The sequence below is a fragment of the Bipolaris victoriae genome (genome assembly GCF_000527765.1).
Source record: "Bipolaris victoriae FI3 unplaced genomic scaffold scaffold_80, whole genome shotgun sequence".
Lineage (NCBI taxonomy): Eukaryota > Fungi > Ascomycota > Dothideomycetes > Pleosporales > Pleosporaceae > Bipolaris > Bipolaris victoriae.
In genome coordinates, this window is record NW_014575312.1 from 32335 (window position 1) to 47055 (window position 14721).

A 14721-nucleotide genomic window follows, 5' to 3' on the forward strand; every position below is an offset into this window, starting at 1 on the left:
AGCTCAAAACGTGCTCAAAAAGCCAGACAAAAGGGAGCCACACGATGAGATAAAATATCAGCCAAGAACCGAGCGAAAGAATTACCTCTTGACAGGAGCAATGGGGGCAATGAGCGCGCACCGCAGGCGCACCTTACATAATATATACAATGGATAACTCTGACGGCCCGGCTAGGGGTGCTGAAGTAGGGATGCAGCTTGAGTAATGTATAGATAGAGCAAATGGAGCTCAAGCCGCACCTTCCTTTAGTACCGCCAACCAAGCTGTCAGAATTGAATATTTTGAATATATGTCGTTATTTGACGAAAAAATCCTTTTAATTGCGTCATTATATTCTTAACAGATACCATCCTTGTATATAGTTGTCAATGTCGATCGTGAATTCGAGAGACATACCTCGTCACGAGGCGGGTTCGTGAAATTGGCTTCTTGCTTGTGGGTCTTTTAAGAATTAGTTCACACATTCCTGTTCTTTATCCTTTTATCCTTCTGGGACAGAGTTTTCGATTGATATGATATGCGTAAGAACATGGCTGGAGTTTGCGATGGCGCACGCGGAGAGTTATATCAGAGTTTTTCTTGGTATCTGCGGGCATCAGATCAATAACAGATCTTCTTTGGATTGCCATCCTCGAAAGGCGTCTTAGTGCATGCGTTGAAGAGATATGACATGGAGTGTGGTTATACAACATATTGGGTCTATGTATAGTCATCATGTTGTGACAAGCTACTGTCAGTATACCCAAGCCGTGCAGTAGAAGCTTCTGCTATGAAAAAATCAACGGGTGCAGCATTCCGTCACGTGTATAAAAAGTCGGCGTGTCAATTCCCGATTAATAGAGCCGGTGTTTTGAAATCAAGAATGCACTAGGCTGGTATACATCCGATTGACCCGACGAGGCTTTTTAAGGTTTGGGAATGGGCCCAGGGGCGTGTGTCATGTTGATCACGGTACTAGTGGCGCAATGGGCGGATCCAGTAACGGAAGCCTGCGTCCGAAGAGTCGCGGTTTACTTACCTCAGTAAGCGTCGCAGCAAATTATTTTTGGTCAGAAGGTATTGCGCACATATTTGGGTGTAGAGGTGCAAAGCCATTGTCCGGATGATGAGGCTGGTCGATGCTCTCACGTCTTGCCCCTTTCACACTACGACTACGCAGATCGGATTATACCGGTAACAGGATCTACAACATCCCTGTACCCCACATGTCTTCATCGGCGAACAATCTTATCGACAATCTTGCTCACTGTCTGCCCAATCGGAATTTTCGATCATGAAGCTATCGATGGTAGCTCGACCAGGGCTGGCTGTCTGTCCGAGGTTCGACGCGTGCATTGAACCCTTCAAGTCAGGATGATGCTCGGACAATCCCCTGCCTGTGCGATAAGCCGGTCAAATTCTGGCATGACTTGTGTCAGTGTCACAGGTACCACTGGTACTTAGCAAGGACGACTAGAATGCAGTCATTCTTAGTCGGAGCAATAGCGCTGGAAACCTCATGTCAATGAACCACTGTCCGCGGACTCGACAAACGACCTTTACCCCCGACCTCGGGTTCCCAAATCACCTTCTTTATATTTTGTAATGTTTTGGCACCGTTCAATCGCGATTGCGCTGTGTGCCAGTGCTTTCACCATGTCAGCTGCAGCACCAGACAGTACTGCGGACGCATTAGCCAGAATCCCACCATGCGGAGTAAGGTCTCCTTCGAAGATATATGTATATGGATTTAGCTGAGCAGGGCAGCTTGAATGTATCGCGGAGAAGTTGCCTCTCATCGGTTGTGGTCTTCTCGACTTTGAGTGCCAATGCAACTCCAAAAACTCGACCGCAATCCTGCAACCGTGCTTGCTGGACAAGTGTACGTTTGATGAAACGTTTGGTATGTCTATGGCAGCATCAATTTTGACAATCACTAACCTTTGTACGGAAATCCTTCGAGCACAAGCCGATCTCTGCAATCGACCACACGATTCGTATACACGGCTCATGATGTCCACAGCATATGTAACAGGCATAATACCTGTCGTTGCTATTGCTATGCGCTTCGCATCGCGTTGGGTCGGTGGCAATCACTTCTGGTGGGACGATTGGATCCATCTGGTATCAGCTGTAAGTCCACAAGCACTAGCCGCTTTTTTTTTCATACTAACGATGGTTCGAGATGTTGTGTGTTCCGCTCATGGTCTGCTTCATACTCAACGTTGATGCGGGAGTCGGCAAGCATCTTTGGGACTTGACGTATCAACGTGTATACGACATTGGGCTGTGGAGTATGCATTCAAACACATACAACCTGTACGTCGTACTGACAACCGTGCAGCCTACATCATCACCATTCTTTGGGCAGTCGAGATGTTGCTACTCAAGTACAGCATATTATGCTTGTATCTCCGCATCTTTCCGAACATATGGTTGAAGCGGGCTGTCTTTGCCTTCATGGCCTTCACAGCTTGCTTTACACTTCCCCTCATCTTCACAGCAGCTATCCGGTGCAATCCGGTCCGGGCTCAGTGGGATCTCGAGGCCGCAAAGACAGCAAAGTGCCTCGACTGGCTCATCATCCTGAAGTTGTCAGTTGTCTACGAGATCATTGCAGAGGTCGTCCTGTTCGCCCTTCCCGTTCCGATCGTGCTCAAGCTGCAAATGGCGACCGCAAAGAAGATTGAGCTCCTCATGTTCTTTGGTGTCGGTTTGCTGTAAGGCGTCCAGACTTCACTTTGTGCTTACAAGACATTTACTGACTTGCCTAGTCTTATCGGCGTCGCAATTGCACGCGTGCCCTTCTTGAAGGGTGTTGTAGATCAGAGCGACCAGACCTACACCATCGTCGCCTCATCTATGAGTACCTTTATCGCTAGCGGCCTCGGTCACGTCTGCGCTGCAGTCCCCACAATACAGGCGTTGATACGATTCGTCATCAATGGCTTCAAGAACAAGACCCAAGCAGCCTCAAGCTATGGCCAGAGTGGTCGGTCATACGAATCAAGCAAAAAGAAGAGCTACAGGTCGTTGGAAGACAAGAAGAGCGCCGGCTCAAGCTACTCAGGCGCCACATTCAAGGTATCAAAGCAACGAAGCAAGGACGGCAGCAAGGACCCGTACAGACTCTCGACACAAAACTTCACGAGGTTCGAGTGTGATGGTGATGAGGTGGGTGAAGAACGTTCCATGGAGCTGCAACCAGCGGAGACCTTCGTCACCAAGCACACTTCCGGTCAGGCGGGAGAATCGCAGAGTCATGACAGCGGAGAACAACCCACCACCGTTGTCGTGTCCAGTTCTGTTCTTGAGGATTCAGCGTCCGACAAAGCTATATTAGACAGGGAGTACGTAAAGAGTACTTGAAATGGAAATTAATGATATTATAGTCCATTAGATCATCCAACGATACACATTCCCCTTGACTATGCAGGCAGTGCATGCAAGTCGCCGACTCAAGATGCAGCACAACAGGTACATCAGGCATGAACCTTCCGCGTCCTGCACTACAAGAACGCATTGCGACCCAGTCCTTGCACCTGATGAGCCGACCATCTGCAATACCAGACAACACTCGACCCGACCCTGTCTCGCACATCCAAACAATTCGCTTTCGTTATCACACTGCACCGCAGAACAGATGCAGTGCATCCAAACCCCATATTTTATACTCCTCGACAGCACACGTGGTAGTCCAACGGTCCGATTGCTGGGCGAGTACTAGTACTAGTAGTTCGTATATGATCGCCCAAGCACGCGCAGCATCGCCACTGAACCAGCAGCGTCTGGCATTGTCCCTCCGTCGCATCGAAACCGCTACTTATGGCCGAAAAGCCACATAATCGTATCTGAAGAGGAGGTATCCGAGTATTTCACATGGTAGGCAAGGATCCTCCAAATCGGCAGCCGAGTGCAAGCAGTCGCATGCCAACCTCGCAACCTCGGCCAAACTTTGAACGTCACCACCGCCTATCACCGTGGCAGCGCGCGAAAATCCGGGGGGGTTGGGGGGCCGCAAAAGACTACTGCACGCCACGAACGCTTGGTTCACCTGCGACGCATGGGATGTGCATTTTTCGTGTCGATCTTTGGCGGTGCGCCATGGGCGACGATGGCCATGCGAGCGCCGTTCTAGCTTGTTTTGTTAGTGTGAAGGGTATATCAGCCCTAAAGGGTCCAAGGGGTCAGCCGAGGCTTTGGAGTTTCTTTCGGCTTATTGGAGGGTCGATGTAACGGGGGACTACTACGTGTATACACGCTGCCCACCATGTCGGAATCGGTGAATTTTTCTTGGTTGCTGGTTGTGGGCATCATCGGACTCTAATGCCCAGTACAAGGTTCTAACCTCGAGACGAGGACGTTACTGTTTAGTGAAGGTTTCCGTTCTCAGCTTTCAGTGAAATATTTCCAACGTCCAGTCGTACATGTATACTTGGTGTCCTTGATTCATATGAATATCCAGATCTCAACGCAATCATAGTATTTACATTGTAAGAAATTAAGTAATAAACATAGGACACATCAGGACAGGATTTACATCCCTAAATCATGACGGTGATAATAATGACAGAAATAAACACCGCAACTGCAACTCCACCATGATTACAGCGGGTTGTTCCACTGGGGTAGACCGTTCCACTTCGTCTCAAAGTCTTCAATCGACTTTATAAAATCGCGATGTTCCTTATTCACTATCTGCTGGGCGGGCGAAGTGTTCGGACCGTCTTGCCACTTGGCCTTTTCTGCTTGTGTGACCCATGCAGCTTTCATCTTGGGAAGGAAACTGTTGACGAGACCTTCGGTCTTGGACTGCATCCTGGTGTATTGGCCCTTCATGTAGCTGAGCCATTCAGACTTGAGGTTCTGCTTGGACCATTTTGCGTATCCGGCGCGCTGGTTGGCGGGTAGCAGGGTTGTGTCGAGGGCGTCAAGGATCTTTCCTATTCGGTCCGTTTGGGTCTTCATGGTTGTCTGGATGGTCGAGTGGCTTTGGTAAATGCGAGAACCCATTGTGCTGCGCAGCTTTTGGAGAATTACCCTGGCCTCTGCATATTTGGCAATGTCATTGGTCCAAGAGGCAAAGTTCCACGGGTTTCCGCCCGCCCACGCGCTCGTCTTAGAAGGCGTGTTGATGGCAGACTCGAGGGCGATAAACTCGTCCTTCTTGTATGTCCTTGTCGGATACTGCGCCGCAATGTGCATAATGGGGTTCCAAGCCTTGCCTACGCCGCCAGTGGTGTCCTCGTTGGGCCACACAAAAGGAGGTACATCCCACAGCTCATTGACATAGTCACAGAAGGAAACAGTGGCTCCATTGGCCGCACCTGGCTTTGGGTCAGGCAGCTTAGACTTCCTCTTGTCAAGGTGCTGGAAGAACAGGTCGATCATCTGGGCCTCGAGAATGTGCTCCGTGTGATACTGGACGTTGGCAGCGCGTGCCTGCAAGGGGCTACCAAAGTTAAAGTTGCCGCAGTCTTCGGGATCAACCCAGCCCCAATCAAAGCCATTCAGCTGACCGCCCGGAGGGAAGTCGCCTGAGATGTCGCATGCCCGATCACAGGCCTGGACAAGCTTTTCCTTGGCTCTCTTGTCAAACATGTGCAGTGCCTCGCTTCCTGCGTGGTAATCATGGTCGTGGCTTCGCTGCTGATAAGCATGGAGATGTGCGGCAATGGCGTTTTCATCAATGGTGGACGTTGGCGTCAACACTTCCCTCTTGCGCTTGGCATCTGTCCAGACGCCGCCCTCATTGCTCGCTGCTAGGCCAGCGTATGCTTCCTGACACGTGATGCCCTTTTCACCGTCTTTGGAAGGGCAGAAATACTCGCCGGCATTGAGCGTAAGCGCTGGACCGTAGACACCACCTCTCTTGACCAGGGACGACATGTGTCCTCCAGAAATGTGCCTCGCGAGCAGACTGGTGCCATAGCTGTGCATAGACTCCACATCGGGCTCGGCAACTCCTAACCTCGATATGTTCCTGGTCACATCGTCGTCTTCGGAGCGGCCTTCAATGAGGAGGTGGCCCCGATTTTGAAGACTTCTCTTGGAAGGTATTGGGCCCAGGTCGGGACAAGTCCCGCCCTTGATGATAGTCTTTTCCCACGGGGTTGTCAGGTTGACCTCACCACCAGCCCAGCCAAATGTCCTGGGTGCCGTTGCTCTCGCAAACAAACGAGCGCCGATATCAAGACCGTAGGTGAAGGGGCACGTTGCTGTGGTTGAGACACCTGTTGCAAACTTGGTTGTTAGGCTGACCTCGCCAACGACTGCAGCGGCCGCCGGGTCAATCTTCCACTTGGGGTCAAAGCGAACGCCAAACTCGGCAGCGGCTGATAGCTTCAAGTTAACATCCCCAGAGGCGGTGACTCCTGCGTAGAATTCGGGCTTTTTGATTCCCGAAAAGTCACCCGTCCGATCCAAGCTTGGCTTGCTGTTGTCGATGAGTTGGGGCTTGTAGGAATTGCTGTCAGGCATGACCTGGCGAACCTAAATACAAGTATGAGTGGTCAGCAATTGTTTTCCTTATATTGGGGACTTGAATAAACAACAGGCAAAGAAGAAGTTTGCTACTCACTTCCCACTTGGCAATCTCCAGCTTGGTCTCAATCAAGCCAGCCATGCCGAGCGAGGCATCAACGCTGCCCTCGACAGTGAGCTGGGGACCTATGGTAGCGATTCCAGGAATCTTAAAAGAGGCACCGGGGAATGGCAGATTGAGAATGACCTTCTTCTGCTCGTACGTCACGCGGGCGAGTGCCTCAAGAGTGACGACACCGGTAACCCTGCCCTTGTTGTAGAAGGTCAGGTAGCTCTGCTCGAGGTTAAGGGGCAGGGTAAGACTCTCAACGATAAGGGTGAAGCCGAAGCTGGACTCGACTTCGATGTCGAGTACAGCCTGGCCGAGCAGATGGCCGTCGTAGTTGACGCCATCTACCGTTCCGGGGCAGTTCCACGATTCGTCAAATAGCTTTGCCGTGACACTGTCGTCATACTTGTGCGTGAAGTCGCGCTTGATCTCGGGCACGACGAGGGCAGCCAGCCAGTCGAGAATGCTCTTGCCGAACCAGCGCTCTTGCAGGTCTCGAGGGGCAATCTTGTCAAAGTGGAAGTCATCGCGGAATTCCTCCTCAAGCCAGCGCACCGGGTTCCCACCGACGTCTTCCAGCGTGCGCTTGGCCAGCCTCTTGCGGCCATGCACGTCTCGCTTCCGGGTGGCAGAACCAGCGACGATGTTTTTCCAGTAGTCGTCCTGGTTACTGTAATCGATACGCATCTGCGTGTTGCCCATGTCACGTGGCACGCGATGGAAGTCGTAGTCAAACGTCAGTTCGTACACAACGGGTTCGAGACTGGCGAGGTGCGAGAGATGACGGGGCAGGAGCTTCACATGGTCGCTGGTACTTCCTGGGGCCGGTGTCATGCTCTTTGCGACTGCATACTTGCCTGGCCCACAGCCCTTGGGCATCTGGAGAATGGTGCCCGGGACACCATGGCCGAGGCCAATCTTGTGGCAATTGCTGTTCGGCGTGTGGTCGTTACAGACCATACGCACCGTGTGCTCGCCCTCGGAGATGGAGTCGTTGCAGTCAAAGACATCCCAATTGGAGCCGTCGCGTTTGTCGAGCGAGATCTGGAGCGCCTCGGGCGAGACGAGTACGACGAACTGAAAGGCCGCCTCATTGGGGTTGTCGTCGCCGTCGTCGGACGTCTTGTCTGTCTTGAAGATGAAGTCGGTGTCAGAGCCGCCCTCAGGCGGGTGCTCAAACAGGTTCTTGAGGTCGACTGGCAGAAAGAGAGGCTCGCCATCCGACTCGCAGCAAAAGGTGCGCACACGGTCGATGTGAGCGCCGCAAGTGTCGCTGCCGCCAAAGTACGAGTCGGTGATCTGGACCGTCTTCATGTCCGGACAGTGGCCGTCGAAGCAATTGCCGGGTTTTCCATACCACGCGCAGTTCTTCCACTTGGAAACCTCCTTCTCTGGGCAGCAGTAAAGCTTCTTGGTGTCAATGTCCAGCTCCTCAAGAACCTCGAGCAACACGAGCCCCGTAAGCGCCGCCAGCGGGTACACTCGACCGACAATGCGCAAGATGACCTTGGCCACATCGTCGAGGATGTCGAGGACGGTGCCGGAGAAGGTCAGGGGAAGTTCACCACTGTGGCACTTTTCACCCACGCCGCGCCACTTGCACACATTCTTCTCTCCTAGCGAGCTCTTGCAGCAATGCGCCAGCTGGCCATCCGAGCAGTCGTAGCCGCCGCCGTACTTGCTCATGTGCGTCATGACTTCGTCGTCCTTGCAGTAGCCGTTGCACCATATCGCCCCGCCTCCACGCCATGCGCACGACTTGGGGTCAGGCGCTCCCGACAAGGGACAGCAAAGAGTGCTCTTCTGTTTCTTACCGCACTTTTGGTCGGTAATCTTGATCTCGCCCGACTGGCAGTCTTCAACACCACATTTCGTAACGTAGCACATGTCATTAGTACCCGTCCAGTTCTCGTCTCCCTTGTCGATCGATTTGAAGTCACCCAAGGGCTTGGGGTCTAGGACCGCAGCCAGCGCAGTCATCTCAGCGTCGTCCTGGTCTATGGCCCAGATCAGGTAGCCTCCGAGCCCGAGCTTGGCCGCCAGTTCCTTCTTCTGCTTGAACGTCTCCTTGTCATCAAAAGATACCCACTGGTCAGTATTCCATGTAATGTACTTGACACCGGCCTCCTTGTCGTGGATCGGCTTGATCTTGTTGTTCTTGATGACCTCTTGGATCTCGCGGTAGCTCAAAATGCCAGACTCGCCACTGCACGCTCCCTTGGTTGCGCCTCCCTTGAAGAGACAGCCGGGCTTGTTACACGACGGATCCGCCAGCTGAAAAGCGCGACCATAGAAACCAAGACCCATGTTTAACTTGTTTGCTGGGACGTCGTTCCTCCAGAAGAGGTCAAACGCCAGGCTCATCTCCGTCAGGTTGGTGTGACCGTAGATATGAGAACCAATCGGGTTTTCACGATCCCAGACACCGTGAAGACTGTTTGTGCCGTTAGTCTACGTGTGAAGAGAAGAAGAATAAAATCACTTACTCATATGACATGACGTTAACAAAGTCGGTATACTCAACCGACTTGAGATCAAAGTGGCGCAGATACCAGAAGCTTGTCGGAGCTGTGTATGACACAATGTACTTGACGGGTTGCTTCTTGTTCTCCTCCTGGAGCTCCTTTAGGAATTGGGTGAAGTTTACACCGTCCTCGGGGACACCACCGCGGTCGTCCGCACCGGGATACTCCCAGTCAAAGTCGACACCATCGAAAGCGTACATGCGGAGGAACGACATGAGGTTTCCAATGAACTTGGACCGGTTCGCTTTGGTACTAACCATGTTACTGAACACCTTCTGCAGAGGGCCGGGATCGTTGTGCGTCCATCCACCAATGGCAATAATCATCTTGAGGGCTGGATTTTTCTTCTTGAGGTTGGTGAAGTCGGTGAACAGCTTGTCAGGCAAGTTGTCCATGCCGACGATCTGGAAGTCGGGTTGGATAAAAGCAAAAGAGAAATACAAATGAGTCAGCGAGTTGACGGGGATGTCGTCCAAGCCCTGTATTTCACCGTCAGTCGGGCATACATGATGTTGGGTAGTAGGGTGCAATTACCATGTCCTGACATTTGGAGTCGTGTCTCCATGCCTCATAGTATCCAATCACACGGTTGAGCTGATCGGAAGCCTTGTTCTTGGGACCTGGCTGATCACAGTTCGACTGGCAACCGCCAGTAGCTCCGTGGTCTTCCTTTTCACAAAAGTCCCTGTTCGTCCAATCGTCAATACTGATCTACAACGCTGGCATCTCCATAGTTTGGAAGTGTACGTACTTTGTCATTCCGCAGAAACCCCACTTGCCACAGCAGACGTTCAGAGGACACTTTTGACCAGGGATAGCTGCATTCTTACCGCATTCTGCCTTGGCATTGCAGTTTGACCAGCACACCTCATTGGGAGAAACTCCAGATGTGCCGCAGGCTCTATACGAGAAAAGAACATATTAGCCATATTCCAGAACAACATGACACAAACCACGGAAACAACAAAGCGAACAAGAAGAGAAACATCATTTCACAAGTCCAAGGACTTAAAATATGGGAAAGGGGGAACGTACTTCTCGCCATAGTTACACTGGCCGGTGGCCTTGGGACAGCAGGCCTTGTTCTTGCAAGGACGGTCGGGACCGCAGGTGTAGTCATCGCCACCAACTACCTGTCTTCCAAACAGGGAGGAGAGCTCAGTGCGTCCTATCAAGGACACGCCAGTCTCGAGCGACGCCGGGACGATTTCGCGCCCATCAGTGTCAACGCTACCATTGTTGTCGCGAGCAACAACAAGACCCGAGCTGTCAGCACTGCAGACTGGCAGCTCATGGTCATGGCGGCTCTTGGCCGAGTAATCAAAGGGTCTAGAATTTTGCAGTGGCAAGTCAGCGCAATGGACTCTACTGGTCCAGGTCTTAGGACATGGCTCAGAGAAGTATACTTACGAAATGACGGCGCGACAGGCACCAGGGATTTCGGGTACCGTAACCGCGCTAGCACTACCAGGTCTTGTTGTGATGACTGCTCCAAGAGACGGGGTAATGAGAGTAGATAGGAGAACACAGCTCCATGAGAGCTGGGACAATAGTCCCATAGTTGCGTTTAGGGCTGAGCTTTTGGAGACTCTACCCAGCAACAGAAGATAATGATGATCAAAAGAATGTGGTCCCTAATAAGAGAGTTGCGGGGGGTTGGACAGTTTACAAAGAAATGAAATGAAGGAGCATTTGCAGAGGCAACAAACAAAGTCAGCTGCCAGATATCTATAGAGTAGTCGGCCGAAAAGATAGAAGGTGCCGCAGAGTATGGGGTGACAAAAGAGCTTGGCTGGTGTTCTGGAGCAACCCGGCCCCCAACCTCAATCTTGATATCCATACTGAATTCCCTTACCCTGCATCTGCCAAAGGCTGTGTTGGGACCCAGGCGGCGAGGCCTCGGCCCTACTGTATCCCTGTGCCAGGCAAGGCCGAAAAGTATCGAAAATCGATGTCAAAAAGGTCATTTCCTTATTTTTCCATTCATCCGCTCGCAGACAACCGCCAAGCATTACCTCTTTAGGAAAAAGGGTCGCAGCATATTGAGTTTCTCATCTGATATGGTGCTTACTGATGGGAGTTCGATATGCCGAAAAGCGGGCCGCTTCATTACCCCTGCATGAACCCTGCATGAACCCTGAGCACACAAGCAATAGAAAGCCTTGTCTCGGCGACAACCGTCCCGTACCGACCGTAAAAGGCCAACGGTTCGCCTGACGCTAGGTCTAAAAAGTAGAGGTCGAGCTGACCAAAACCACTGCGTAGTTGCGCGCCTTACACAGAAGCGAGATAACCCAGCACGTATTTACAGCATCCAGAAATCAGCTTTACATCTAATTTCGCCCCATCATCAAGAAAACATCCCGTCTAGGCAGGTAGTTGTAGATTAAAAAGCTTTTGCATAGTACGTTGACCGTTCTTCTACGTGAAAATTTCCCAGAGTGGATTGCTCTGGTGACCTGAACTGACGATCATCGATACCTTGGCAGCAGGATCTTATGATTCTCTCTATTGCATCGGGCGTTTACACCCCGCCTCGTGCCGACCGGGACAACGACAAGTTGTATCGGTTGCATTTCCTCGGAGGAAATTTCCCCTCAGACCTGGGCGACTATTCTGCGCCTCCATTACTCTGGAGTCATTGGCACTTTCTGAATTACTTATCACTCTTACGGTCCCCAGTTATTCTTGATGCCTGGGTACACACAGTACTCCCTCCATCCATCGTTTGGATGAACCACCCTCTTCTACTCACTGTTCATTCTTTTAACTCTTGGTGAGAGAGGTAGGAAATCACGATCCTTCAACATCATGGTGGCCTTACGGCAATGTTTGTTGGGTCTCGGGGCTCTTCTGAGCCTGAGTCCCAGCACTGTCTTCGCTGTCAAGATGCTCTACGACGACAGCCTTCCCGAGGATCTCGACGCGGCATGTTCTGCAGCCCTCATGGCTGATGTCGCTTGCGACCGCCTCGTACCGGCCCTCCGCCATGACTTCTTCTACCCTCCTGCCACGCTGACTCGCATGTGTACCGCTGGGTGCGCTTCCGCGCTTCAGTCATGGGAAAACTCGGTTCGGTCCGCCTGTGGCAAAGACCTTGTCATTCCAGACCTTGATGCGTCACCCATTATGTTGCCATCCAGCCGCCGGTACATCTATGACTTCACATGTCTCAAGGAAAACAACGCCTTCTGTGGTCCCGTTGCGGCCCTGGCGACTTTCTTCACAAATCCTGGAGGTGAGTCTACTGCCCAGCGCACCAGCTTCCACATGACGTAATGGCGGCCAGTTTCAGAATCGCTAGCACACCATTACTGACAACTTGACAGTTTCCGCTTTTAACTATATCTATGAACTTCCCCAGGGCGCTGTTAAGCCCTCGGATTGTGACCCGTGTCTTGCAGCCAGACTGCGCCTACGATCCGGGTCACCCTACTTTGATGATCCCATCGTGGCCAGCCAGTCCATGTATCAAACCCTGACGTCCAGCTGTGGCATCACGGGTAAGCCTGCTACTACGTCTACCATTGACTATTTCACCGGCCAGCCGGAGCCCACTGAGTCAGCCTGCGACGGCACCACGTACCAGATAAAGGGCAGTGACGATTGCTATAGCATCTCTAAAGCCCAGAGTGTCGGTACTGCCTGGATGCTGTCCGACAACCATCTCGCTGCTTATTGTTACGAGTTCCCAACTTCGGGTAGTCTTTGCATCACCAACACGTGCAAGACTGTTACAGTGGAAGTCAACACGACGTGCAAAGCCATTGCTACGGCTGCGAAAATTACAGAGCCACAGCTGCTGGCTTGGAATCCTGTTATCAACCCGGTCTGCTCCAACCTCGACATGATGAACGGCACCACGCTTTGCATCGAACCACCTGGACCCAAGCTGCCACCCGCTCAGACGACGAACGTTCCTCCTGTGACGCCTACATCTGCTGCTCCAATTCCCTCCAATACTGCCATTGGATCTAACAAGCCATGCGGCCGCTGGTACGAGGTCGAAGCTGGCGACTATTGTAATCTGGTTACTCTCAAGTTTGCCATCTCTCTCGATGACTTTATGTTCCTCAACACAGGCATCAACTCCAACTGCACTAATCTTTTCGCCAAGGAAAGCTACTGTGTCCAGGCAGTTGGTGATATCAACAACTATCCTGGTCGTCCTGGATATGTCTCTATCACCTTTGACCCCACCGCGTCCTTTACTGGCGTCCCCTTTACCATGCTGCCCAACGCCACTATGACTCTGGATCCAAGACCGACTAAGATCCCATTGGCCACCGGTGTCCGTGAGGACTGCGATTTCTACTTCAAGGGTGATGAGTATCAGTACTCGCCTGACGTGTTCGGGTACTGGAACAGCAACTGCGAGATTGCAGCATCCAACTATAACGTCGACTTTGACAGCTTCGTCGCTTGGAACTCGCTCACGACAAACGTCACTGACCCGGCATGCGTATTCCAGGTCGGCCTGCGGTACTGTGGCTCCTGGGGCCCGCAACCCACGCAAGCCACCACCACAGCGCCCGAGCCCACGGGTACCGGACCCCAGCCGCCAGCCCCCACACATGAGGGTCAACCGTCAGACTGTGATGGCTGGCATGTTGTGTCTGGTAGTGACTCGTGCCAGTCCGTCGCCGACAGCGCCGGAATTTCCCTTGCGACATTCCTCGAATGGAATCCTGCCGTCAGCGCCGACTGTACCGCCAACTTTTGGCTCGGACAGGCATACTGTACACACAGGCAGGGTCAGGGCATTAGCATTACAAGCTCTGCATCCAGCACAGCGTCGACAACGGCCAAACCTACACCCCCAGCTCCCACGCACACCGGCCAACCTGCCGACTGTAACAAGTGGGATGTCGTGGCCGAAGGCGATAGCTGTGGCTCTCTAGCCAGCGACAACGGCATCTCAGCCGACCAATTCTTCGCCTGGAACCCTGCCGTTTCCAGAGACTGCCTCACAAACTTCTGGCTGGGACAAGCATACTGTGTTGGTAGATCCGGAAGCGGCTCCGTCGTCACAACAACACCATCATCAACGAGATCCTCTACCCCATCCCCAACCGCAGCTCCAACCCCTCCCGCACCAACACACACGGGCCAGCCATCAGACTGCAACAAATGGGACGTCGTGGCCGAAGGCGATAGCTGCGGCTCCCTCGCTAGCGACAACGGCATCTCAGCCGACCAATTCTTCGCCTGGAACCCTGCCGTTTCCAGAGACTGCCTCACAAACTTCTGGCTCGGCCAGGCCTACTGCGTCGGCCGATCCAGCGTCGCCGGTGGTACCCCTACTACTAAGACGACGTCGACACCATCGACAGCGAAGCCGACGCCGCCTGCGCCAACGCATACGGGGCAACCGGCTAACTGTAATAAGTGGGATGTCGTACAGACGGGCGACGGCTGCGCGTCGATGGCGAGGGACAATGGTATCACGGTTGATCAGTTTTATAGCTGGAACCCTGCTGTCTCGAGGGATTGCGTGACGAACTTTTGGCTTGGGCAGGCGTACTGTGTTGGTGTTTCTAGCTAGGAGTAATTATCAAGATTCGTTGTGTAATTCTATTGATATGTGGGGCTAGCGGATTTATTGTTTGCTGGGGACTTAGATA

General features: G+C 52.4%; 3 protein-coding genes across 3 annotated transcripts; 2 read left to right on the forward strand and 1 right to left on the reverse strand.

The window, feature by feature from the left end:
* Positions 1–1585: 1585 nt before the first annotated feature.
* On the forward strand, positions 1586–3349 carry COCVIDRAFT_106756 (hypothetical protein; the record flags this gene model as incomplete). The annotated part of the gene is made up of 5 exons (XM_014698297.1): positions 1586–1696; positions 1748–2113; positions 2166–2274; positions 2325–2700; positions 2755–3349. 5 exons carry the CDS (start codon positions 1586–1588, stop codon positions 3347–3349), a joined length of 1557 nt encoding a protein of 518 aa, XP_014553783.1.
* Positions 3350–4585: 1236 nt separating this feature from the next.
* COCVIDRAFT_29039 (glycoside hydrolase family 18 protein) lies at positions 4586–10656 on the reverse strand (the record flags this gene model as incomplete). The annotated part of the gene is made up of 7 exons (XM_014698298.1): positions 4586–6472; positions 6561–9006; positions 9059–9576; positions 9632–9782; positions 9849–9998; positions 10133–10426; positions 10508–10656. The coding sequence occupies 7 exons, from the start codon at positions 10654–10656 to the stop codon at positions 4586–4588; spliced, it is 5595 nt and encodes a 1864-aa protein (XP_014553784.1).
* A 1330-nt stretch (positions 10657–11986) lies between these two features.
* On the forward strand, positions 11987–14642 carry COCVIDRAFT_106732 (carbohydrate-binding module family 50 protein; the record flags this gene model as incomplete). The annotated part of the gene is made up of 2 exons (XM_014698299.1): positions 11987–12335; positions 12427–14642. 2 exons carry the CDS (start codon positions 11987–11989, stop codon positions 14640–14642), a joined length of 2565 nt encoding a protein of 854 aa, XP_014553785.1.
* Between the last annotated feature and the right edge of the window lie 79 nt (positions 14643–14721).